The sequence below is a fragment of the Hordeum vulgare genome, chromosome 5H (genome assembly GCF_904849725.1).
Source record: "Hordeum vulgare subsp. vulgare chromosome 5H, MorexV3_pseudomolecules_assembly, whole genome shotgun sequence".
Classification (NCBI taxonomy): domain Eukaryota; kingdom Viridiplantae; phylum Streptophyta; class Magnoliopsida; order Poales; family Poaceae; genus Hordeum; species Hordeum vulgare.
In genome coordinates this window covers 567,988,514-568,014,640 of record NC_058522.1, presented here as the reverse complement: position 1 = coordinate 568,014,640, position 26,127 = coordinate 567,988,514, and the positions used below count along the sequence as shown (strand labels likewise).

At 46.7% G+C, this 26,127-nt stretch overlaps 2 protein-coding genes across 3 annotated transcripts; one reads left to right on the top strand and one right to left on the bottom strand.

Moving 5' to 3' along the window:
* Positions 1 to 2,984: 2,984 nt before the first annotated feature.
* On the top strand, positions 2,985 to 12,231 carry LOC123453156 (epoxide hydrolase A-like). 2 transcript variants are annotated; one of them, XM_045129928.1, is made up of 7 exons: positions 2,985 to 3,567; positions 6,275 to 6,475; positions 6,563 to 7,038; positions 9,521 to 9,800; positions 9,894 to 10,076; positions 10,701 to 10,933; positions 11,893 to 12,231. In XM_045129928.1, exons 1-7 carry the CDS (start codon positions 3,229 to 3,231, stop codon positions 12,170 to 12,172), a joined length of 1,992 nt encoding a protein of 663 aa, XP_044985863.1. In that variant the 5' UTR covers positions 2,985 to 3,228; the 3' UTR covers positions 12,173 to 12,231. The 2 variants fall into 2 exon arrangements, with proteins under 2 accessions (XP_044985863.1, XP_044985862.1); XM_045129927.1 differs by lacking the exons at positions 2,985 to 3,567; positions 6,275 to 6,475; positions 6,563 to 7,038; positions 11,893 to 12,231 and having other exon boundaries at positions 9,308 to 9,800; positions 10,682 to 10,807.
* A 217-nt stretch (positions 12,232 to 12,448) lies between these two features.
* Positions 12,449 to 15,959, bottom strand: LOC123453155 (probable acylpyruvase FAHD2, mitochondrial). Its single transcript, XM_045129926.1, has 8 exons — positions 15,760 to 15,959; positions 15,471 to 15,645; positions 14,444 to 14,496; positions 13,837 to 13,899; positions 13,287 to 13,337; positions 13,074 to 13,191; positions 12,851 to 12,993; positions 12,449 to 12,740 (listed from the first exon to the last, which is right to left on the bottom strand). The coding sequence occupies exons 1-7, from the start codon at positions 15,862 to 15,864 to the stop codon at positions 12,878 to 12,880; spliced, it is 681 nt and encodes a 226-aa protein (XP_044985861.1). The 5' UTR covers positions 15,865 to 15,959; the 3' UTR covers positions 12,449 to 12,740; positions 12,851 to 12,877.
* Between the last annotated feature and the right edge of the window lie 10,168 nt (positions 15,960 to 26,127).

Below are 26,127 nucleotides of genomic sequence, written 5' to 3'. Positions count from 1 at the left end.
AGTGTTTCGTATTGGCACAAACGTATGTGCATCCGGTCAAGTACATGTGCCATGCCGTGTGCCATAACGGGTCACATACGTCATGAACAACATGACGGCACACCTGTCTACAAACATCCGTGTAACCGCGAGGGTCGGCTCTGATACCAACTTGTAACGCCCCTGACACACCGTCGATTGTCGTTACTACTGGCGAGATCTAGACTGGCCCCACATATCAATGTTAGTCTTTTCTACGCACTTTGTCCTCACTCATGCGCACCCGGGATCAACTTCCCGGTCGGTCACCCATACTAAAACTACTCCAAGCCGAGCACGCTTAACCTGAGAGTTCTGTTTGAATGGGCTCCCGAAAAAGAAGGAATTCCTCATTGATATGAGTAGTCTATCATCCCTAATAAGTCAGGCTATCACATTTACCTAGGAGATAGTAGTAGGTTCTAGTTTATACTCATCATGTGCTAGAATGATGATGAGTTATGATAATATGATCACGAGTTATGATAATGATGAGTTGTTATATCATTCGGTGTAAAAAACATGGATTAGATTATAGTTGATGGATCCAATAAATCAAGTTGAATTGGTAGGACGATAGGACACTTGTGTGTCGTCCCAACATCATATCATCCTACTAATCCAACTTGATTAATTGGATCCATCCAATTTATTCTAATCGGTGTTTGATTCACCATCTCTTCGTTGTTGTCGTATAAAACCTTATATAACGGTGTACAAAAAACACAAATACAAAGTAGTGGTGCTAGATAGAAACAAACGCTACTGCTACCAGAATTAGTAGTAGTGTTGCCTATAAGATGCGCTACTGCTAAATATTAGATGTGGGGCCTTACTAAAAACCAGAGCTACTGCCAAAAACCATCACTACTGATAAAGTTTGCCCTAGTACTGACAAGAGAATAGGAAGAAGCAGATGTGGAGAAGAAGAAGAAGAATAAGGAGGAACATCAACAACAGAAGAGGAAGATGATGGACGTCCACCTAGTTAGCATCGACGATGAACTTTCTCCTATTCAGTCATATGACTCATATTATCTTGTACTGCCATTTCATAGTAGCTAGGATGAACTATCATTTGTTTACTAGCTAGGACCAAAACTATGTTCAAATCATGTGTGGTAAAGTCATCACTAGTGAAAAGTGTTGACAACGCCTTATGCAGGTTGCAACCAAACAATGTGTCATATGTGCGCCTAGTACAACGCAACCAACCAAACAACGGGTCAAAATTAGTTCCCTTATGCACCCAGCCTAGATGCAGGCAACTAAACTATGTGCAGATGCTAGTTTTTGGGTTGTTTTACCACAACCAGACCCATGAGAGAAACACATGCAATGTAGGCAAAATCGATGCACACAACCAAACACGCCCTACGTTTGCGAGTTTGATCAGCGCACATCGGGACTGATTCAGGGCTATTTGACTTGTGAAGATCCTTCCCAAAATTAAGATATTCATGTGAAAAGCTATCAATGATGGATATATTGATAATGATTTGATATTGTTCATCTTTACACTTTTGTATATATTTATGGTCAAACTTGGAAATCATCCACTTTTTGACTCAGTTTATACGACATCACTTGAGGAACCAAGGGAGTATTTAACAAGATGCTCACACGCCAACACACAAGTTCATGCAAAAGATAAAGCTTAGATAACATGACACAAAGTAGATAGCCTCAGGTGATAAGAGTCATATGTTGCTCACTACAACCATGTACATGCTGCCATAAAAATCTCCACGTGCTTCCTCAATTGATTGAAATAGTTTTCATATGAATTTTAGAGAATAAGAATCCTTTTTATTTATTTTCATATATGGCCCTTTGGTTTACATGATCAAGTCATGGATGCCAGTTTTTTTTCTTATTAGGAAAACGTTTGGCTTCCACCTACGGATCTCATGCGAGCATCTGCGTAAGTTTCTTTTTTTTTCTTTGGTCAACCTACTTACTGTTCATTGTCCGCTACGATGAGTTTCTGTAACAAGGTTTTTGTTGCAAAAAAAAATGTAACAAGACCTCGGTTGCAGAAAAATTAAATTGCAACGAGATCTTTTTTGCAACAAAACCTTTGTTGAAATATATTTTTTTGTAAGAAGACCTTTATTGCAAAAAAAATGAAAATTTACATGTATTGTAAAAAAAATCTGTTGCAAAAAAATGAAAATTTACCTGTATTGTAAAAAAAATATGCGACATGACCCGTGTTGCGGGAATTTCCTGCAACATATTCGGTGTTGTAATGATAAAACGTGACGTCTGGTCGTTCAATCGGTCAGATATGACGGTATACAAGGCGACATATCTTTTTAAAAGGTCCGTCGGCGGACGCATAGCAACTCCCTTCTTATTATGGATTTCATTTCATTTATGTCTTAGGAAACTTAGGATCCACTCAACGCTCTCTAAAACTTGTACTTTTGTTTTCCTATGGTGTAATCAAACAAATCAGAAGACTAATTAGCTTGATACATTCCAATCCTCTGTTTCTTGTAAATGTTGTGAAGCAGAAACAACCCTGCAAAAAGAAAAAAACCCTTCCACGAAGATAGAAAAGTAAAGAGCATCTTGACTTTTGCAAATGATTTTTTGTTCTCACAATCTCTTATAATCAATATGAACATCCACAAGATATTATAAATTGATAGTAATTTTCAAGCCGTGTATCATATGTACGTCATGCAGGGCGTGCTATACTCCATAACTGGAAGAGGAGGAAGAGGAGCGTGGGAGCATCCGTGGCAACCCCACGAAACAAACCTTGAAACCCACGAAATCCAAGCCCAAGCATGCCACACCAGACGTAGAAATCCAAGTGAAATCCTTCGCCGGGAAGCTGGCGAAGACGAACCTCGTGGCTGGCACTGAACCCATCACCGGTCGAGCGGCGCCGCTGCCGCAGACCGTTCCCACGTCGCATCTTGATCGTGAGCGAGCGAGTGCGTCAGGAGGCACGTCAGGGGTGGGAGGAGTATCACATTTTCAGTCCGACCCTCCCACTTCCGGCGCCCCGTGTCTCCTCACACCCCAAAGCCGTTCACGTGCACGCTCGTCCTTCCGGCGCCCAACGGAACGGCAGCAGCCGAGCACCGGCATAAATACCTCCCGGCCTCCCCGCCCCCGTGTCCACCGCACACACAACCCACACCCACACCTAGCTAGCTTCACGAGGAGGGAGAGAGAGAGAGAGCTAGCAGAGACATGGCGGCAGCTGAGGCTCAGGGCGGTGGGGCGGCGGCGGCGGGGGAGGAGGAGGGGGCGATCAGGCACAGGACGGTGACGGCGAACGGGATCGCGATGCACGTGGCGGAGTCGGGGCCGGAGTCGGGGCGGGCGGTGCTGTTCCTGCACGGCTTCCCGGAGCTGTGGTACTCGTGGCGGCACCAGATGGCGCACCTCGCCGCGCGGGGCTACCGGTGCGTGGCGCCCGACCTCCGCGGCTACGGCGGCACGGAGGCGCCGGCCGACGTCGCGTCCTACACCGCCTTCCACGTCGTCGGCGACGCCGTCGCGCTGCTCGACGCCCTCGCCATCCACAAGGTACGCCTGCTCGTGTACGTACGCGTCGCGCTCCGTCGGGTGCGGGTCAAGGTCGATCCCACTCCCACGGATGGAGCGTTCTCCATCCATTGGGCCATGCCGCCGTCGCCGTCACCGCTCGGGAATGGGACGGTCACGGGCGCTAGCGAACGTGAAAAACACGTTGTTTTCTTTATAGAATTCGAATCTAGTTTTCTCTTTTGGATGGAGACCGGTCGAGTTGGATTTAGTTAGAGGGGAAAAAAAAGGTGACATGTTGTTTGCATGGTGTGGTAGCGTCCGAAATGAAGGGTCAACACACGTGAAGTGTGATAGGATCATAGGAGTAGTACAGATAGTACTCCTTACTCTGTTTCGTAAGGTACTCACTGTAAGCATCAAGGACACAAAACAATTAATTGGCATCTTCCCATGTGAAAGTGTGATACTAGTACCATGCTTTGTACGGTTCTAGTACTAGCAGCCGCTTAAGCTAGTTTCTGTTCGGTCTCGCTAAGTCGCTTGTCAGGAAAAATAGATGGTTCGTCCGTCGTATTATCCATCAGCAAAGCATAATTTTTTCAAAAAAAAATTTAATAATAACTGCATGCATCGTTCAGATACAAGGCCTGGATAATCTTCATTTTCCAAAAAAAGCAAAACACATTTTTTCTTCAAAATAAGTTTGATCCGGCAGCAAGGGGATTTTACGCACACGCACTTCAAGGAGCTGAGCATATGAAGGGCGGCCGGGTGTTAAAAAAAACATCAAATTAACTAAAAACTAATCAACTCAATCGAATCGAATCGAATAGGTGTACATCTTTCTACTTCTGGTTGTCGGTTAACAAGTGCAAAATAAATCCTATGGTGAGGTGATTCTTGGCCTTTAGAGTATCTATAACCAAAACTTGTAAATCTGATCCCTCAAATGTCCGCGGACACGAGCGGCCAGTGATCGGGTGTGTTCGTTTTGAATCCCTTACTTTTTGTCCACACAGTCGTACTTTTCATATTTTTTTCTCATATGTCCGGTCGCTTGTACGTGATAGGTGGAGAAGAAGAAAGAGAGAAAAAAAAGAATAAAAAAAAGAAAAAGGTGGTCCGGGGTGAGGTCACGTCCTACGTGGCGGGACGGGTCCGCAAACTCTCATATCATCTTCATATTTAAGATGAATATGAGGGGTGCCGGTCAGTCCAGACGTATGAGATGGGTATGAGGATTGAGGAGTCCGGTTGGTTTGATTTTTTGTAAATGGTCAGTGATCGAGCGGGTTGTCCAGATGTTTGAGACAGATTTGATAGATCTGGTTGTAGATGTTGTTATTCCTCTATATCTAGGAGGTGGTGGTGCATCTTTTGTGCTAAATAAAAGCCTGTATTCTTTTTTGGCTGATTGATGTGCTGGGTCCGAGTTATGGCCTGTCGACTTCGATGTCACTTTTTATTCTTTCCGCCGCCGAGAATGTGACGATCACGAGCGTGATCTGCTTGAAAGAAAATCATTTTTTTGCTTCTTTCTTTTAGCATTTTCCTTCTCTTTCGTTTTCGTGTGGAGGCGGCGGCTGCTGCTGCTTATCTGTCACGTGATGGGAAAAGGGTGCCTTGTTGTTTTGTCCTTCTAGTAGAGTCAACACATGTGAACTAATATTACTTTTCCAATTTCTGATAGTGCTATAGTCCTGAAATTGCCCGTGTTATGTTTGTACCACAAGACTAGCTAGAACAATAATGGTACATATACCTCGTCGAAAAATACAAAATATACAAAGAATTATATATAATTACATGCTGACTAGGATTTTTTTCTAATTAACCATCCCTTCTGATTTTCACAGGAATGGGCCCTCTTTTCTCTTAATCTTGAATCGAAACCTACCTACTTATAACCACTATAAACTTATGTATTTGTAGCATTACTTTTTAGTTAGAATAACCAACTTTTTGTGGAGAAAACGTAGGATTCATATTCCAAACATTTGTAATTAAAAAATGTATTTAGGTATACATGCGTATACTATACTACAAAAGGAAGGAATGCAGAAAGAGAAGATAGGTCAACTGATCTTTTCTAAGTAGAGATGTAAAGATCAACAGGCTAATTAATGGAAGCATCAATCCATGCTTGGGGGTGCGAGTGTACTTGTTTCCTTTTGCCTAGTGTATAACTGACCAGATGTTGCGATGTGTCTTGTGGGCGCTGCTGGAAGAGGGAATGAATGCATAACACGACTTTCAGTAAAATGGCGTACTTATATACTCCCTTCGTTCCGAATTAGTTATCGTTAAATAAATAAAAATAAATGTGTTTAAAATTAAAATACATCTAAATACATTCATTTCACGGACAAATGTTTTCAGATGTATATAGTCTATAATATAAGTTGGCAGCCCACGTTCGTTCGATCAATGAAAAAAAAATGTGTAGACAACTCGGGCGGCTGTCAGAGGCATCTTCCACAGTGACGCAGTGGCATGTGCTGTGTGCATTGTATAGTACGTACTATTAGTATAGTTGAACAGTGCAGTGGTATTTTTACTGTTTGCGCCCGGCCATGCACGTGAGTTTATTCGGTCTCGCCATTATTAATTCCGGCCGGCAAAAAGGAGAGAACAAAACTGCACTGTTCCGATCGTCAGATCATCATCATCATCATGGTTGATTCAGTGGATTAAGAGTGAATAATCCATTTTCTAAGAGTAATTTTGATATGATGGATGGATGAAGGTGTTCGTGGTGGGTCACGACTGGGGCGCCATCATCGCGTGGTACCTGTGCCTCTTCCGGCCGGACCGGGTGACGGCGCTCGTCAACACCAGCGTCGCCTTCATGCGCCACGTCTTCATCCGCGCCGGCGCCGGCGCCGTCAAGACCACCGACTACTTCAACCAAGCCTACGGCCCGACCTACTACATCTGCCGCTTCCAGGTCTCCTCCTCCGCTCCTCTGTCTATACTACCGACTCCGACGACGTCTGGACTAACCATCGACGACGGCGACGACGACGTGGTGCAGGAGCCCGGGGTGGCGGAGAAGGAGTTCGCGCCGGCGCACGCGAGGCACCTCATGACGCGCATCCTGAGCGACCGCTTCAGCGAGCGCGCGGCCGGCAAGGAGACGACGGAGGACGCCACCGTCGAGGCGGCGGCGCTCCCGGCGTGGCTCACGGAGGCGGACATCGACTACTTCGCGGCGGCGTTCGAGAAGACGGGCTTCACGGGCGCCATCAACTACTACCGCAACATGGACCGGAACTGGGAGCTGGCGGCGCCGTGGGCGGACGCCAAGGTGACGGTGCCGACCAAGTTCATCGTGGGGGACGGCGACCTGACGTACCACTACGCCGGGATCCAGGACTACCTGCACAAGGGCGGGCTCAAGGCCGACGTGCCGCTGCTGGAGGAGCTGGTCGTCGTCCCCGGCGCCGGCCACTTCATCCAGCAGGAGCGGGCGCAGGAGGTCAGCAACCACATCTACGACTTCATCTCCAAGTTCTGAACAACATCTGAGAAGGAAAACAAAAAAAAAAACCAGCCGTGCGTCACGTTTTCGGTAGACCAGTTTGATCATCGTTCGACGCGTGTTATCGTTTCCTACTTTCATTTGTTGCTCAAATCGACCTCTCAGTTCATCTCATCAGTTGCCGTGGATAATAATCGCTCTGCTCGATCGACGGAGCTGTGTCTGTGTATGCCCATGTGTATTTCACGTCAGAATTCTTCTAAGACTGGTTAAGTGGTTCAGTGGGGTGACGGGCATCTGGCTCAACCTGGTGGAGGTTTTAATCCTGAGTCCCTTCCGATGTTTATTATGGGAGTCTTTAAACTTCCCTTCTTGATTTGTGATGATCTTACAGAGATGGTTAGGAAGTACTATTGGGGAGCTTCGAAAGACAAGAGGAAGGTACATTGGAAATCTTGGTAAAAACTTCAGCAGACAAAGAGCAAAGGTGGTGCAAGCGACTCTTGACAAGACCTGAAAGTCTATGTACAAGGCTGCCGAAGAGTAAATATTACCCTAATGGTAGGTTGGAAGACACTTGATCTGCTTAAAAAAGGCTTGATATGGAAAGTGGGCAATGGGAACAACATCTATATGGCGTGATGCATGGATCCCCAGACCCTTCTCGTATAGGCCTATTTCGGTGCAAGGCTCATGTAAATATCGGTGGGTCTCCCAACTACTGAAAGATAGTGACTCATGGAATGTGAACCTGGTTCAAGAAGCTTTTCTTCCTTGTGATGTTAATGAAATTCTGAATATAAGAGCTTCACCAAGACTCGGCGAGGATGTGCTTGCCTGGGGTCCGACAACGAATGGGGTTTTCACTGTCAAATGAGCTTAAACTTTGGCCTTTGAGGAGTTGTGGCGGACCTCTGAAGAATCCTCCAGAGTTGCTCGAGACGGCCGTCGTTCCTGCTGGAAAGTTACCTGACAGAGTCTAGTTCCTCCCACTATCAAGAACTTTGCCTGGCGGGTGGCGATCAACTCTCTTCCTACTTGGAAGAATAAACACAAACGGACACTTGAGCTCTCAGGAGTTTGTCCGATTTGTGATCGTGAGGAGGAGGACGCTTTTCATGCCTTGTGCAGATGCCCTCTGGCGGTGCAAATGTGGAGGTGTATGTCTAATGTTTGGCGTTTGCCGAAGCTGGAGGATATGAAAAACACTAGTAACGAATGGGTACTACATGCTCTCCAGCCTCTCAACGCTATTGAGAGAAGTATGCTTATGTTGACGCTCTGGAGAATCTGGCATAACAGGAATGAGGTGACCCATGACAAGGAACCTCCACCAATTGAAGTGTCTAAAAGATTCCTGATGGGCTATCTTCACTCTATTTTAACTCTAAAGTTCTCGGAGGAGGATCGGCTTAAAGGGAAACAATCGATAACATATGATCATGATACCTTGACTATCGTCAGGAAGAACCCAGACAGGTGTGTTCCATGGTCGGCGTCGGTGGAGGGTTGGACTAAACTTAACACACATGGTGTCTGGTCTTCTCTTGGTAGCGCGGGAGCTGGTATGATCCTCCAATATGTTGAAGGTAAGATCATCTTCTCTTCTTGCAGGGTGTTGTTTTCTTGCACCAGTGCCCTAGAAGCTGAGCTATCTGCTTGTATGAAGGGACTGTCACTTTCAATCCAAAGAACATAACTACCTATTCACGTTGAGTTGGATTCATGTCAAGCTGTGAGAATGATAAATGAAGGAGTCACTGATTGCTCGGTCTACTCTTCGCTGGTGGAAGAAATCAAGTATCTTATGAAGCTGCGTGCTACAAAAGTTACCCATGTCCCTTGTTGCCAAAATTCTGTTAGCAACTACTTAGCTAAGTATGCTAGGACTCGTAAGAGGACTGTCGTTTGGCTTAACTCTGGTTTGTCAGAGATTATTGATCTTTGTAATGCGGATTCTGACCGTACCAGTTGAGTAATGCAAAGTTCATTGGCAAAAAAAAAACTTCTTTTTCTTTTAATAACATAGCAGACCATCTATATTAAGCAGTATACATAAGAACCGGAAAATGCTTTTGAAGGCCGAGCTCAATGGAGGCCTCCCAATGCAAAGTTTAAAATTTATGAAAATTCATGTTTTTATGTCATTCTCCATAATAACACCTATGAATGGATGAAATTTTTCCTATGAAAACTAGTGTACAAATGAATCCTATGAATGGCAATACTACAAATCAAACAAGTACGGAAAAAATCCTAAAGATTGAAATCCTCCAACATTCCTTCAGAAATATACTTGGAATGATCCCCTAAAAATAAACTTTGAATCCCCAAAATCTCATCGCAAGCACACCACACCACTTTCGACGTGACCCGGCGACACGTCCAAGTGAGGAGGCAGCTGCGCCCAAGTCCCATTTGCCGACCAACCCCGCCTCAGTCTCAGCGGCCGTCGACTCAAAGCGACAGACTCCGGCCAGTCCGACCGACCATGGCGGCGGCGGAGATAAGGCACCGGGAGGTGGAGGCGAACGGCATCACGATGCACGTCGCGGAGGCCGGCCCGGCCTCGGCCGCCGCGCCGGCTGTGCTCTTCGTGCACGGCTTCCCGGAGCTCTGGTACTCGTGGCGCCACCAGATGGAGCACCTGGCGGCGCGGGGCTACCGCTGCGTGGCCCCCGACCTCCGCGGCTACGGGAGCACCTCCGCGCCGCCCGACCCCGCCTCCTACACCGCCTTCCACGTCGTCGGGGACCTCGTCGCGCTCCTCGACGCCCTCCGCCTCCACCAGGTATCCGATCCCCCCAGATCCCCCGGGCCGCGAGATCGGACTGCGGCGGCTGACTGACTGACTGACTGACTGACTGACGCGCCGGCGGTGAAGGTGTTCGTGGTGGGGCACGACTGGGGCGCCATCGTGTCGTGGAACCTCTGCCTGCTGCGGCCGGACCGGGTGCGTGCGCTCGTCAACCTCAGCGTCGCCTTCAGTCCCCGCCACCCCTCCGCCAAGCCCCTCGACTACTTCCGCCGCGCCTACGGTGACGACTACTACGTCTGCAAATTCCAGGTGCGGAATTGCTTCTGCCTCTGTCTTCGTCAGCAAACCGAGGATCAGGGCTAGGAACCTGTTTAAATCGGGGCATAATTCTGAAAATGATTTGCTATTTCTGCAGTTGCTGTTTTTTTTTTTTTTTTTTTTTTGGTTCTCCAATTCGGGATAGGAGAGCATTGGCTTACCGTAATATCACAGATTCAGATAGGAAAATGGCATATATTGGGCATCTGCTTGGGTCTGCCGGTCTGGAATGAGGTGAAAAGAGAAGACACTGTAGTCTAGTTCTGTATGTGCTGGCTGGTGTGCCAAATTCTCAGGGCAATTGATCTACCAGGGTTCTAGTTCAGTGTGTGCCTATAAAATTCGGTGTCCTTCTTTACTTTGCTATAGCAGTTTCCTGTCTAGGGGTGACTTCTCAGTTTTTGCGCAAATTGCGGTCCATCACTTGTAACTAAGGAGTTACTAGCATAAATGTATTGGTGAGCACTGAACATGTTGTATATACAATCACAGCATGTGAGGAATTTATTGATAATTCGAACCACAGTGTAGAGTTGTAGACTAGTTGCATTTCTACGCCATCATTTTTAACTTGGGCTCCTCTTTTTGGATATAAGTTATCGCATTGGTTGGCAGGAACCTGGATATGAGGCACGATTTGCTAGTCTTGACTTGAAGAGGTTCTTCAAAATGGCAATAACTGTTCAAACCACAGGTTCTTCCGCCATGTCCCTTGAAAAAATGCAGGCAAGCAACAGGCAAATCACACTGCCTTCTTGGCTCTCCGAGGAGGATGTCAGTTACCTAGCAAGTGTATATGCAAAAACTGGCTTCGCTGGTGGTCTTAATTACTACCGCTGTTTAGACCTGTAAGTCTTTCCTCATTTTAAGATTATGTTAGCAAGATAACAAATCATCATCTGCGAAATTCATACATGTCACATTATCCTATATCGTTTTGTGCATAGTAAACTTCTAAACCACCTACTTCTAGATGAACTGTGTTTTCGCAAGTGAATGACAGTCTACTAGATAGATGCAGCATACAACATAAAATTGTAACACGCTGATTCTGAAAATATGGTCAAACTTCTTGCGTGTTCCAGGATCTGGCATAGGAGTGCATGACTAAGAGCATAGACCAATTCATTTACATTTGCCCTTTAAGTAGACTACTAGGACAATGCCCGTCCATTGAAACGGGATATAAATATTCTAGTACGTAAACTTGTGATTTACCTGTCCATATTGATGTAGTTGTGTAAATAAATATTTATCAAATACTGCATGTTATTTACCTTATTTTGATGAGAAGTTTGATAAGTAAATGAAAGTGGGATAGTTTCAAGAGGTAAGTCAACTAAGGTGATTGATTAACATACAGGGAAGGTTGGACCAAGGGTTGGTGCCGTGGTGGGAAGAAAAGTGAAACATGGAACCTTACATGGTTTTTAAACAGTAGAGATATGTTCAAGTACCAGTATATTTTTATGATTATTATCATTCTCCTCATCATCTTACTCCTGTACCAAACACAAGCACTCAAAACCTACATGGAATGCAATTATAGTGATACACCATAATAATCTTCTCACTTTAGTCAAGGCCAGAAACAATTTGCCATGATTCATAAACCCTCCACAGGATGATGTGCACTGTAGACTATGTATACCACTACTAGATTGCAGATTGTAGGTATATTAGTGCTACTGATCACGCTCACAAGTCACGGTCATACATTCACAATACATAGAGGATTGCATCATCTATGCACAATGCACTTTACATGCATCGGGATATCGTGACCTCTGAACATGCATATGTACAGGAACTGGGAGCTGATGGCTCCATGGACCGGAGCAAAAGTGCAAGTGCCAACCAAGTTCATCGTCGGGGACGGTGACCTAGCATACCATCATCCAGGGGTCAAGAACTACATACACAAGGGTGGGCTCAAGAGAGACGTGCCCATGCTCGACGAGGTGGTGGTGATCAAGGGTGCTGGGCACTTCATCCAGCAGGAGAGAGCGCAGGAGATCAGCGAACACATATATGAATACATCAAGAAGTTTAGCATGGATCCGACACGTAAATTATCAAAATTGTGAGGTCATTTGTTGATGTACAAAGTTAATAAAGAGACATGTATGTGAGTACACTTGTAAAACTTCAAAGCCTGTTGGTCCATGAGCTGAAATGCTCACTTGGATAACATGAGCCGTGGTTATACACTAGGTGTGTTCTTTGATTAAGAGAATATTCCCTTGTAACCTTTTATAAGGTGTTTTTAGAGTAAATGACAGTGTCAAAAAAACGTCTTATATTAGGTTACAAAAGAGTACCATTTACAAATTTCCTCACCCGTGGTAAAGTTTCATCGTAGCTGGGGGAAAAACGGCGATTTATTCAACATAAACTGAATGTGCTTTCAGCAACATGTTGCAGAAAGAGGGAGATCACAGCTTTATCTGACAGAAACACAAGACACTAAGCTACAGAAGTATAGTGTGCTCGGGCATCCGACCATCAATACTTCCAGTTTACAAGAACAATTCACACAATAGGAGACTCCAGAATGGTGCGCGGAATTGCAGTTACAAGGCAGTCATGACTCATGAGGACTGCCCTCTCGCAGACAGCACAAGTCGACGATCAGATCAAATCCAACGCTGCATTCTGCAGAAAGTGCAGATTGTTCGTTGTTATTCTCTAATAAACACACTATAACAATATACAATGTCTTGGTAAAACCAAGTAAAGGAGAAAGGGTCAGGTAGGATCCATACCAGACAATGGTTTTCTTGCTTGCTACATCAGGGAGAAAATGTACGACTGCGCCTCTGAACATCAAACTCGGCCTCGATGAGGCCAGTTATACCAGCTTTGATCTTCTGCCCTATTCGGACAGGGCCTACACCCTCAGGAGTACCTGCAGAGGACCTCAATAAATAACCCACAACACATACCCACCGATACACTAAAACAGTTGTCTACAAAGGATGTCATTACCAGTTAATATCACATCACCCTCCATCAATGTCATGATCGAACTGATATAACTGATTAGAAAAGGAACCTTGAATATCATATCACTTGTAGGCCCTTTCTGCCTAAGTTCATCGTCCACCTGAATATGGTCGCCCAATTCTCATTAAGAGGATGTCTAAGTTTCAGTTACTTTAGGTCGCAATAAGTATATTGATTGTGTATTTGTATAATTACCTTTAGCCAGAGTTCTAGATCATCGGGATTAGGAACAGCTGATTTTGGAACCTATTACATGCGGAAACCATCATTGACAATTTTTTTGAAAGTGAGTGCATACATTATCATAATAATGGGATCCCTATGTCGTTTGAAGTCAAAACAAGTATTCTAGCCTTTTTCATGTTATTGAATAATTCCCTAGTAATCCTGATTTATTTATGTCTTGTGAATGACCAGAAACAAGATCAGTACAAGTTCCATAGGCTTTCACTTAAGAGTGTTCAAAAACGGTTTGGAGTGATCACAGGAAAGTGGCAGAAAGTAGGCTAGTGCAACTCCTTCTGTTGCTTACAAACTGTGTGACTTAAGCTAATACAAAGAAAAATGAACTACAGTTTCCGCGGTTGATCTCAAACCGTTTTGAGCCCCCTTAGTTACAGTCTATGTTTAATTGATGTTTATGCGTGTTTCTCATACACAAATATGTAAACATTGGGAAGAAAAAGTAACAGTTCACAAGCCACCTACCACACCAGTCTTTGGAGGAAGAGAAACATTGGCTTACCACTGCACTAATTGGAGTAAAGGTATCTTGTGCTTTAGCCAAAGTCCAAGGAAGACCTGCAGACTAAGAGTTCATTGGTTATTAAGTACAATACCAGAACGTTTGAGATAGAAAATATATTACACTAACAGACAGTAGGTTATATTGTTTGTTCTTCTTTTTTCTTCATGCGATGAAGGGGACTGTAGGTTATTTAGAAGGTCATGTTGATCAATTATTTACTAGAGGTTTGCACAAAATATACCCAAACCATTATGTCAGATTTGCTAGGTGGGAGAGATAGAAAGATGTAACACAAACAACTAGCCCCAATAAAAATATATGGTTTGTGCTGTATGAATTGGTACACAAGATGCAACTTCTGAGACTACAATGCCAAGCCTGTTGCTGGTTTTATTTATGCATAGCTGACCTGATCAGCCAAAAGAAGAAACTCCTGAGACAACAGCATGCAACTTTTTTGCTGAATTTCTTTCTTAAGTTCGAGTTTGAATGCATTTTCTATCTTTTGAGTTTTAAGTGCCACCAGGAAATGGCAGTTGGCACGAACCAACAATAAACAGCAGCTAGAATAACACCAAAGAAAACTACAAGTGTTAGTGCACACCTTAGCTACAGACTGAAGGTCCCTTGCTGTCATGTCCAAAGCAAGCGCATAACCTGGAAAAATAGATGATGGAAGCAATTATGTCAAATTTATCAAGTCAGTGGTGAAAAAAACTAAATTTATCGCCTCAAACATTTCATGCTCTCTACATTGACAAGAAACACATGGATAGAGTGAACCCAAAACCTGCTCATTTTTCAGGAGGAAAAGTAAGAGGAGAAAAAAAAAAACTCGAGACTACACCAAACAAGACTATCCAAGTGTTTGAGTATTTGTATTTCAGAATGAAAATACATCCAGAACATGAAAATGTGATTTAGATCAGGAATTAATCTGCTAATAAGATATTATCATCTGCCTGACCATGGCAATCAGCAAAATAGGCATTGCACAAGCACGTTGACCAAGCGAAACAGATTTCCTGTTCCAGACTCTGCATTTGCATTTTCCATCGGGCTTATTGAATACGATGAACTAGTAATTATTTGGAACTAAGACATTGTCTCACTCTAAAAAAAAGGGCAGCCCGGTGCATGTAGCTCCCGCTTGCACAGGGTCCGGGAAGGGTCTGACCACTTTGGGTCTATTGTACGCAACCTTTCCCTACATTTCTGCAAGAGGCTGTTTCCAGGACTTAACCCAAGGTCACAAGGCAGCAGCTTTACCACTGCGCCAGCCGCCAAGGCTCCCTCCCCTTCAAGGCATTGTCTCATTCTTCTTACAAAATTTACCAACCTGATGAGATTGTTGAATTCAAGCTCCAAAATACATTTGCAGCATGGGGGCATATCCTAATTGAGTTTCAGTCAAACAAAATGGTACCAACTGCCATCAAATTTTGCAATTACAGTCGCAGAATGAATCTCCTCGAGCAACAACCGAATGCAGAACCGACATCTCGCCCTACTGCCCTGTCTGATAATTTCCCCAGATCAATTGTCGAGTGAAACACGGTTGTTGAGAATGGCAGGTAATCGCGTAGGGGCAAGCAGAGGCACGGCATCCCCTAGCTACGGCTGTTGGTTACCTCCGACGAAATCCATGGCGGAGGCCTCGGGGACATCCCGCGCGCGGCGGGAGATGACGACGGCGAGCTCGACCTCGTGGTGCAGCGACTCGAGCGGCTCGGGCACCTCGATGGCGGCGGTGGCCACGCCCGCGTGGAGGAACGACGAGGTCGGCTTGAGGAACAGCACCGGCTCCTGCAACAAGTACACCGCACAGTGCGACCGCATGAGAGACCGCGCGGGATCGGGAGGAAGGAGGGGAAGGGTGGCTCAGGATCGGGAGGGGGGGTCGGGAAGAGGGGCGTGGACCTTGGGGACGGGGTTGCCGAGCTCCTTGGCGTGGGCGACGTAGTTGCGCCCGACCCCTACGATCTTAGTGCTCGCCGCCAGGAGCCTCTGCGCCGCCGCCGCCATGGCCGGGGGAGCTGCGGCTTGGGAGCTGGGGATGGGGCGAGGTGGTAGACGACGGACCAGAAGCAAAGGACTACTGCTCAGAAGACGGACGAGTGGGTCCAGATAATACACAGAGAAGGCCCATACGAGGGCAACTCATGGGCCTTGGCCCTTCGACATCCCTCTCAAAACGAACATTCATACAACTCACAACACATACTTATCCAGACTAACCCTAGCGACGGCTAGGGTTTAGGGTTTTCTACTCTGGCGGCAACCTGCCGTTGTGAGGTTTTCCTTACACCAAACCAGTACTGATCGGCGGATCGGGGGCTGGGCTCCGCGAGCATGGCGTCTGCCTCGACTAAGAACCCGGGATCTTCTTCGGGGAGCAGGAGGGGGAAGGCGCCGATTCAGACTGCAGGTGGGCACGGGCTGTCCACGGTGCCCACAGACAAGCCCACAAAAACAGCATTCGTGAACACCCGTCTATCGCGTCAAATTATATGTGGGACTTGCGGGGCTTTCCGTTTAATCCACGTATGCCCACATCTTCTCCCAGCCGAACACGGGATGATGCCGTCGGCCAAAGCGCCGCCGCTTGCTGCGCCTCTGCCTACCCCCCCCCTCCGAGTTTGTCTCCCCGCTCACCTCTCTTATGTTGTCACCCTCGCGTGCCGTCGGAGGAGAGCTTCTTCATTGCTGCTGCCAGCTCGCCGGGCATCAATGGAGAGTGACGCCGCTTGCTGCGCCTCTGCCTACCCCCGTCCAAGTTTGTCTCAACGCTCATCTATCTTATGTTGTCACCCTCGCTTGCCGTTGAGGGAGAGCTTCTTCATGGATGCTGCCAGCTCGCCGGGCGTCAATGAAGAGCGTCGTCGGTGCTGCTGCTAGCTCGCCGGTTGTAGATGGAGATCGTTGTCGCTGCCGCGGCTTCCCTCAGATCCCTAGTTGGCCACGTACTTCTTTGCATGTCGAACGAGCGAGGAAATAGTGTTAGTCCCCTTCCTGAATCCCAAGAGCATATTGACAACATCGCTTGCACCCCCCTTCAAATTGTATTCTTTTCATCGTCAGATCGATCCCCATCAACGGCCGATGTTCATTTGGACAATTATTTGATGGCTAGCTCCTAATTGCATCTTCCATGCTTGAGCGTGATCAGGTCAACTGTGCCCCTAGCAAGCCGATTTGAGGCGCAAACTGTAAAACAGTAGAACTAGCAATTAAGGACGGAAAGAAGAAAACAACATCCTTCATATTTGTTCTTCAACGGTTTCCCTCAAAACCAAAGCATCAGGCTGTGCTAATGGCAAGAGTTATAGCGAGTATTCTTTGTCTTCTCGAGGTACAAGAGTTATGTGCTTGCACTCTGAATCTAGAGGAACCTGCATAATAGTACAGTCTGAAATATTGTGTCTTATGGGAATATTTCACTCTTGTTAAAAATAGTTAATTATGTGGGTGTCCCATTAAACCCACATATCCCACATAATAATATGTGGGCTTTGACGGACAACCCACTTAGTTTATGTGGCATGTATGATGTGGACGCGGGCCTCCCGCGTAACGTCCCACTTGCAGCCTGAGCGCCGATCGACTTGGAGTTGGCGATGAAGAACATGAAGCTGAAGGAGTCAGAGTTAGATGCAGTAATGGTGGGAGAGGAGGAGATCGCCCAATTCACGCAAGAAAATCGCTGGCTAGCAGTAGCAAAAGTGAACACGACCAAGACTTTCAGCGCTGAATCGTTCAAAACAACGATGAAGTTCATCTGGCGGCTTGCTCAGGAACCATCTATCCGTGAAGCGGATGATAATCTCTTCATCGTGCAAGTCTTCTGTGTCGGGGACTGGAACAGGGTGATGCATCAAGGTCCTTGGATCTTCAGGGGACTGATGGTGGTGTTGGAGGAATACAACGGGAAGGGTAAACCGCATGCGGTGGCTCTGGACCGGACACACGTATGGGCCCAAATCCATGACACCCCGGAGCTTTACCGCAGGGAAGGAGTGCTCGATCAGTTAGCTAGGAGGATCGGACAGGTTAAGAGCGTAGAGTTAAACCCTGCTAGGGTTTTTGAAGGGAACTTTGTCCGGGTACGAGCAAAGATAAAGGTTGGTGAACCCCTGGTTCGGTTCACTCCATTAAAAATCAGTGGGGAAGAGATCATGTTGCTGCCAGTAAAATACGAGAAGATTGGTTTCTTTTGTGAGGTATGTGGAATTATGGGGCATAGCTTGGAAGAGTGTGGCGATGGTGTTCATGGCCCTGACGAAATTGAATAGGGCCACTGGATGATAGCGAAAAGGAGAGCTATACCTTCCTACCAGTACAGCCAAGCCAGTCATTCAAATCCACCTCGGAACCGGGGACGGGGACGGAGATCAGCGGGGGACGCAAGAGCAACTCCCACAGCTAGGAAACGCTCCTCACATGAGGCTGATCTGAGTGATAATGAGAACATGGAGGACACAGCTGAAAGCCCAATGAAAACGAGTCCTGATGGACCGGAGGATGGAGTGGAAGCACAATCACTGATGGTTGTTTCGTCAGCAAAGAAGAAGCTGGATTTGTCTACTACATCATCTGCCGATGATGGAGCAGGGATGGCGGTGGTGATTACTTCTGAGAGGGTTCCACCACCCCCGCATGGTTATGTGGCACCTCGGGACAGGAAGAAGCATCGAGCGGGATCATCTCCCCTGAAGAAGACGGACTCACAGAGCGAATTGGCGGGCTCCATAGAGGAGCGCCGCCGGGCTCCATGAGTATTCTTTGTTGGAACTGTCGAGGGGCTGGTAGACCTGAGACAGTTCATGAGCTTCGCAACTTTGCGAGGCAGTTCTCTCCACTAGTGTTGTGTGTGATCGAGACTCAACTCCCTGCAGTACGAGTCGAGAATCTAGCAAGTTCACTAGGTTTTGACAGTTCTTTTGCTGTTAGTAGTTGTGGAAGGAGTGGAGGTCTTGGTATGTTTTGGAACAATACAATAAACCTTGAGATTTTTGGTTACTCAAACTACCACATTGATTCTCTCATAACAGTGCCAGGGACTCCCCAATGGAGGTTAATAGTGGTCTATGGTGAAGCACGAGTTGAAAATAGAAACATAACTTGGGATCTTATGAGATCATTGTCTTCTGCCAGTACATGCCCATGGTTATGCATTGGTGATTTCAATGAGGTTTTGCGATTGGATGAGTATGAAGGGTCGAGCCATCGTAGTTTGACATAGGTGACTGGGTTTAGAGATGCAGTTGATGTTTGTGCTCTGAATGATCTTGGTTTTTCAGGAACAAAGTGGACTTTTGAAAGAAGAGTGGCAGGTGGAACTTATACCCATGTCCGTCTAGACAGAGCCCCGGCAGATGGGGAATGGAGCACGCTTTTCCCGCAGGCAAACCTGTCACATAAAATAGCAGCCACTTCAGATCACAATCCAATCCTGCTCCAGTTGGATGGTGATCCCCTTCGCACCAATCCTTCCAGCAAACAATTCAGATACGAGGTGATGTGGGAGGCGCATGATGGGTTCCAGGAGGATATACAACAACACTGCAAGGTCCAGGGGCCACAACAGTTAGAGGTCTTAAAGCTAAGCTTGATTCTTTGTCTAAAGGACTTCGCCGGTGGGACAAAAACACCTTTCACAACGTTCGCTCGGAGATTAAGCGACCGAAGGTGGATTTGACAATACTTCAAGAGGATCCAGCCTGCACTGGTCCTACTCACCGTGAGATCAAAATAAAGGACAGACTAACAGAACTATACCATCGAGAGGAAATCATGTGGCGCCAACGATCTCGTTATCTCCTGGCTTGCGGCAGGCGACAAGAATACCAAGTTTTTTCATTTGAGAGCAAGTAAACGACGTCGCAAAAATAGAATCAAAACACTGGTACGGGAGGATGGTTCTGTGGTCGACGATGAAACGAAATTGGAGCACATGGCAACTGATTTTTATCGCCATCTTTACACGTCAGAGGGTACAACTGAAATGGAAGCAGTCACTAGTACAGTCCCAAGACGAGTGACGGATGCAATGAACCAACACCTGACCTCCGAGTATACCAAAGAAGAGATTAAAACAGCCTTGTTTCAGATGGCCCCTACTAAAGCCCCGGGAGCGGATGGGTTTCCCGCCCATTTCTTTCAGCGATACTGGAGTGTCTATGGTGATGAGATCACGAACATCATACTGAAAATACTGAAAGGTGAGGAGGAGATAAATGGCCTAAATGAGACTATCTTGGTTCTTCTACCAAAGGTAAACAATCCTACCTTGCTTGCTCAGTTCCGTCCTATCAACCTTTGTAATGTCATTTATAAAATAGCCTCCAAAGTCCTGGCTAATAGATTAAAAAGCATCCTGGCGGAAATCATATCAGAAGAGCAGTCTGGGTTTGTAGGAGGCAGGTTGATCACAGACAATATCATCTCAGCATACGAATGCCTTCATTTCATAAAACAAAATAAGTCTAAGCAGAATGGGTTTTGTGCTTTGAAACTAGACATGATGAAAGCTTATGATCGCCTGGAATGGGACTATCTGAAAGCCATGATGCTAGGTCTGGGTTTTGCTCCTGATTGGATTGCTATAATCCTAAAGATGGTGAGTTCAGTACATTTCTCGGTATTGTTCAATGGAAAAAAGTTGGAACAATTCAAACCTACAAGGGGAATTCGACAGGGAGATCCTTTGTCACCCTACCTTTTCTTGATAGCAGCAGAGGGCCTTTTGTGCCACCTAAAATCTCAGAACGAGTCATCGCCTTCCTACGGAATAAAAGTGGCGCCAATGGCCCCTTCAGTCAGCCACCTACTCTTTGCCGATGATTGCCTGCTGTTTTTTAAGTCAAGTTGTGAGGGCGCCACTGCCATATCTTCACTGTTGGATACCTATTGTAGAGCATCAGGACATAAAGTTAATCAAGCAAAATCATCGGTGTTCTTCAGCAGAGGATGTGCACCAATGCTAAAGGAATCCATTAAAGCTATCCTCAACGTGCAGAATGAAAGCTTGAATGAAAAGTATCTGGGCATGCCCACTGATGTGGGGAGCAGCAAGAATGGCACCTTCAAGTATCTAAAGGACAGGGTCTGGAGCAAGGTCAAAGGTTGGATGGAGAAAATGTTATCATCTGGAGGGAAGGAGGTGCTAATTAAATCTATTGCGCAAGCAATCCCGGTCTTTTCGATGGCATGTTTCAAACTTCCGCGGGGGTTATGTCTACATATCAATTCGGTGATCCGTAAGTTCTGGTGGGGGAGTAAGAATGGAGAAAGGAAAACATGCTGGGTATCTTGGGAAGTAATGACCCGCCCTAAGTATGAAGTTGGACTGGGGTTTAGGGATATAGAACTTTTCGACATCGCTCTCCTGGCTAGACAAGCATGGCGGCTTCTTAATTCTCCGGAAACACTCAGTGCTAGGATCCTTAAAGCCCGGTATTTTCCCTCCTCTGGATTTTTGGAAGCAGAATTGGGCAACAATCCTTCGCAGATTTGGCGGGCAATCATGGAAGGGAGAGAGGCCCTCAAGGTTGGATTGATCAGAAGAATTGGAGATGGCACGGACACACACATCTGGAATCAGAATTGGTTACCAAAGGAGGCTTCGATGCGCCCAATAACATGCCTTGCGACCCACAGACCTATGATGGTGTCGGAGTTAATTGATAACACGGGTGCTAAGTGGAAACATGAGGTGGTCAATGCAAATTTCCTTCCCATTGATGAAGGGGTGATCTTAAACATACCCCTCCCTACCAGACAAAGCCCGGACTACTGGGCTTGGTCACAAGAAAAGAAGGGACAATTTACTGTCAGATCGTGTTACCGCATGCTCATCACGACGAAGTTGAGAAGAGAAGCATGGTTAGAGGGACGCGGAGGACCTGCCGATACTACCAGAGAAAGAAAGTGCTGGGATAAACTATGGCATATCCCAGTGCCGTCGAAGATCAAGGTATTTCTCTGGAGACTTGCATGTTCTTCTCTCCCTACAGCGGATGTGCGCCACCACAGGCATATGGCATCGACACCTTCTTGTGCAATATGTGGCGCCGCAGACTCGTGGTTCCATTCGCTGATCACATGCACTATGGCTCGCTGTGTATGGGAACTACATGATCAACAGCTGGTTGAACACATGCGCGCTACTGCCGAACCGTCTGCCCGCTCCTGGCTATTCAGTATGTTTGCTTCTGTGTCTCAGGAAGAACTAACTCGCATGACAGTCAACTTGTGGGCTATATGGTATGCACAAAGAAAGCTCATACATGAGGGAGAGCACCAGAGTCATGCGGCAACTTTTTTCCTTCGTCACCAGGTTCATTGATGAGCTGAAGGAGACAAGACCGATACGTCCGTTACCGCATGCTAGAGCGACCCAGGCAACAACAGCAGGTTGGAGACCACCACCGTTGGGTTTTGCAAAGATCAACGTCGATGGGGCAGTCTACAAAACCCCCTTATTGGCGCGGTTAGTGCAGTTTGCCGCGACGACCACGGGAAGTACCTGGGTGCATCGGCCGTGGTGTTTCATGGGCTCACTGATCCTCACATCCTGGAAACCTTGGCATGTCGGGAAGCACAAGCTCTAGCAAGGGACCTTCTCCTCCAGCATATCGCCGTGTCCTCGGACTGTCTTACAGCGGTAATGGAGATCAACTCGGGCACACATGGAATCACATGCCCAATAGTGGACGAAGTTAATGACGGCAATTCAAATTTTCAGCATATTTCTTTTGTTCATGAAGGGAGAGTGTCTAATAGGGAAGCTCATCTCTTAGCTAAGCATGCTTTGCATCTGGGGGAAGGACGCCATATATGGATCCTACAACCCTTCGATTTACATGTAATTCCTGAACTTCGTATTATTGGTTAATAAAGCAAAGCATTTACCCCTCAAAAAAAAATACAACTCACAACACATCCATCTTACCATCCCCTCTCGTTAGTGTTTATCATCCTCTCGTAGGCGACGACGGCGCTCGTCACCTCCGTTGAGATCTTGCTCCCCTACGACATCTCCTCGCCACCGTTTGAGCTGGGGCTTTGTGCTTCAGGTCGGGGGGCGGCGGTGATCCGGTTAGGGCTACTAACGCCCGCGATCTTTTCTCGGGCAAGAGATATCATGGCGTCAATGGCTTCGTCCTCGGGTGCCTCTGATCTGGAAGCGATGATGGAGGAGCTCGGTCTGAACGAAGAGAATTTGCAAGATGTAGTGGTTGATGAAAAGGATCTGCCGGAAGAATCCACACGTTGGATGGCGATCGCTAGAGTGCACACGCCCAAATCCTATAGCCAATACTGGTTTTATCGCACGATGAGGGTAACCTGGGATCTAGCGCAAGATGTGAAAATCCGTCCGCTTGAGGAGAATCTCTACACCCTCCAGTTTCAGTGCTTGGGAGATTGGGAGAGGGTAATGGAAGAAGGTCCTTGGTCTTTCAAAGGTAAAGCGGTGATCATGGCACCATATGATGGGTTTACTCGCCCCTCCACGACTGTTTTGGACAAAATAGAGATCTGGGCACAGATTCACGATTTCCCAGAGGGCTACTTCCCATTGATCAAGTCGCTAGCAGCTACTATCGGGGAGTTCGTTTTCGCTGAGCCAAAATCCCAGGACTTTGAAGGGAACTTCTTCCGAGTTCGTGTTAAAATCAATGTTCGAGAACCTCTGAGAAACGTTGTTTCGTTGGTTAAGAACAGGAAGAGGGAGATCTTTCAGTCAAATATGAAAGACTGCCTGATTGGTGCGCCGTTTGCGGTCATCTAGGGCATCTGCCCAAAGAGTGTGGAGACGGGGTTCATCCACCTAAAGCCCTAGTGTTCAAGGATCTGCGTGCTGCTTGGTTCATGGGACCGGGTCGTGGACCTGGAGAAGGAAGGGCTGGAAGAGGAACAAGAACTCAAGGAGGTCGTGGCAATGGCCGATCCGGGCGAGGCCAGGGCCCAGTACAAACTACTCATGAGAGGTTTATGCATGAGGATGGTGTCGATGCATATATGGAGGATGCAGACATGAATCGCAAGAGGGGCTCCTTTGGAGATATGCCACTGCTTGCTGCACCAGGAACTACTACGTCAACACAGGGGGATATTCCTATGCCCCCAGACACCTCCGTCCCGGCCAGTCCTTCGTCCAAACATGAACCAAAGCGATCAAAGACCAACCTGTCGACGACAGAAAAGAGCCAAGGGAAGAATAGAGCGGCAAATACAAACAATGATGCGCGTTTGGTGGGCCCCAACAGTGGGTCGCGCCTAGCGCAATGAGTTGCTTAGTTTGGAACTGTCGTGGGGCTGGCAATCCAGCGACAGTTCGAGAGCTTCGGGACCTCTCGAGGCAATTTGCCCCTTCTATTGTATGCATTCTGGAAACGCAAATAGAAGGTTATCGTGTGGAGGTTCTGGTAGGATCGCTAGGATACAATAAAGCATTTGCTGTAAGCAGCTCTGGTAGAAGTGGGGGACTAGGTATTTTTTGGAATGAAGAAATAAAGTTGGAAATTCTGGGTTATTCGGAATACCACATTGATACTCTTGTGAAAGAACTAATGGGCACGGAGACCAGGTTCACTTTCGTCTATGGGGAATTACAAGTGAGCAAAAGACATAGAACTTGGGATATGCTTCGAGGCATTGCAGGAACTGGCAGTTTGCCATGGGTGGCGATAGGAGATTTTAACGAGGTGCTCCATGCACACAAACACGACGGAGTGGGCAACCGCAGCCAAGCACAGATGGATGCTTTCCGCGACGCGCTTGATACATGTGGTCTGACCGACATAGGATACAAAGGACAATTTTGGACCTTTGAGAAGAAGGTCTCTGGGGGAAGTTTCACTAGGGTTAGATTGGACAAGGGTGTCGCAAACCCAGAGTTGATGATAGCCTACCCCACTGCCTTGGTCGAACACCTGACATCAGCTACATCCGATCATGCCCCTCTTCTGCTGCGACTGCAAGAATCGCAAGGGTGCCGAAGGGGGGCGAAGATGTTCAAATATGAAGTTTGTTGGGAGTGGGAGCAATCATTGAAGGAAGTTGTTAGTGGTAATTGGTCTCTCGACCCGGGAGAGTCGGTGGGCCAGGTTAAAGATAAGCTCTTCTCGCTGTCAGGAGAGCTGACGGCATGGGATCGTACCCACTTTGGAAATGTAAAAAAGGAGATAGCAGCACTGAAACAAGAGCTCAAAATATTGCAGGAAATTCCGGGTAGAACCGGACCATCGAGGCAAGAGACAAAGATTGGGGATCGACTGGTGGAACTATATCACAGAGAGGAAATTTTGTGGAGGCAGCGAGCTAGAGTGGATTGGCTAGTTCATGGAGACAAGAACAGCCACTTTTTTCACCTACGTGCTAGCCGCCGTAGGAGGAAGAACCAAATCAAAGCGCTACAAAAGCCAGATGAGCAAGTGACAGATGATATGGCCGAGATGGAAGAGTTGACAACCTCCTTCTATAAAAATCTTTACACAGCAGAGGGGGTCCATGATATGGAGCAGGTGTTGGACACTGTTCCACGAAAAGTCACACAGGAGATGAACGAAGCACCGACCGCATCGTATAGTAGCGAGGAGGTGAAGACATCACTCTTTCAGATGTTCCCCATTAAGGCGACTGGACCGGATGGTTTTCCAGCTCACTTCTTCCAATGTCATTGGGAGATTTGTAGCGAGGAGGTGACAAAGGTGGTGTTAAAAATCGTGGAGGGAACAGAATCAGCAGCATGCATTAACGAAACCGTGTTGGTTCTCATCCCAAAGGTAAAAAATCCTACCCTATTATCATAGTTCCGACCTATCAGCCTGTGCAATGTGTTATACAAGATAGCTTCGAAGGTGATCTCTAACCGGCTGAAAGTTGTGCTACCCGACATCATATCTGAGGAACAATCCGCTTTTGTACCAGGGAGACTGATTACTGACAATATTATAGCAGCTTATGAGTGTCTCCACTTTATGAAGAGAAATAAAGCTAAGAAACACCAAGCTTTTGCCCTAAAGCTTGATATGATGAAGGCATATGATAGGGTCGAATGGCCTTATCTCAGAGCAGTTATATTGAAGCTAGGTTTCTCTGAACACTGGGTGAATATTGTTATGGGGCTGGTTTCCACAGTTAAATTCTCTGTTATGATCAATGGAAAGAGGTTAGAGGAGTTTGAGCCAACAAGGAGTATTATACAAGGGGACCCAATCTCTCCCTACTTGTTCTTGCTAGCAGCAGAGGGCCTTTCGTGCCTGTTAAAATCCAGAAGAGAGT

Coding starts and splice junctions, on each gene's coding strand:
- LOC123453156 (XM_045129928.1), top strand. CDS start 3,229: ATGGCGGCAGCTGAGGCTCAGGGCGGTGGGGCGGCGGCGGCGGGGGAG. Junction 3,568..6,274: donor ACGCCCTCGCCATCCACAAG/GTACGCCTGCTC, acceptor GGATGGATGAAG/GTGTTCGTGGTGGGTCACGA. Junction 10,934..11,892: donor TACTACCGCTGTTTAGACCT/GTAAGTCTTTCC, acceptor GCATATGTACAG/GAACTGGGAGCTGATGGCTC.
- LOC123453155 (XM_045129926.1), bottom strand. CDS start 15,864: ATGGCGGCGGCGGCGCAGAGGCTCCTGGCGGCGAGCACTAAGATCGTA. Junction 15,646..15,759: donor TCGGCAACCCCGTCCCCAAG/GTCCACGCCCCT, acceptor TACTTGTTGCAG/GAGCCGGTGCTGTTCCTCAA. Junction 14,497..15,470: donor CGCCATGGATTTCGTCGGAG/GTAACCAACAGC, acceptor CTATTTTTCCAG/GTTATGCGCTTGCTTTGGAC.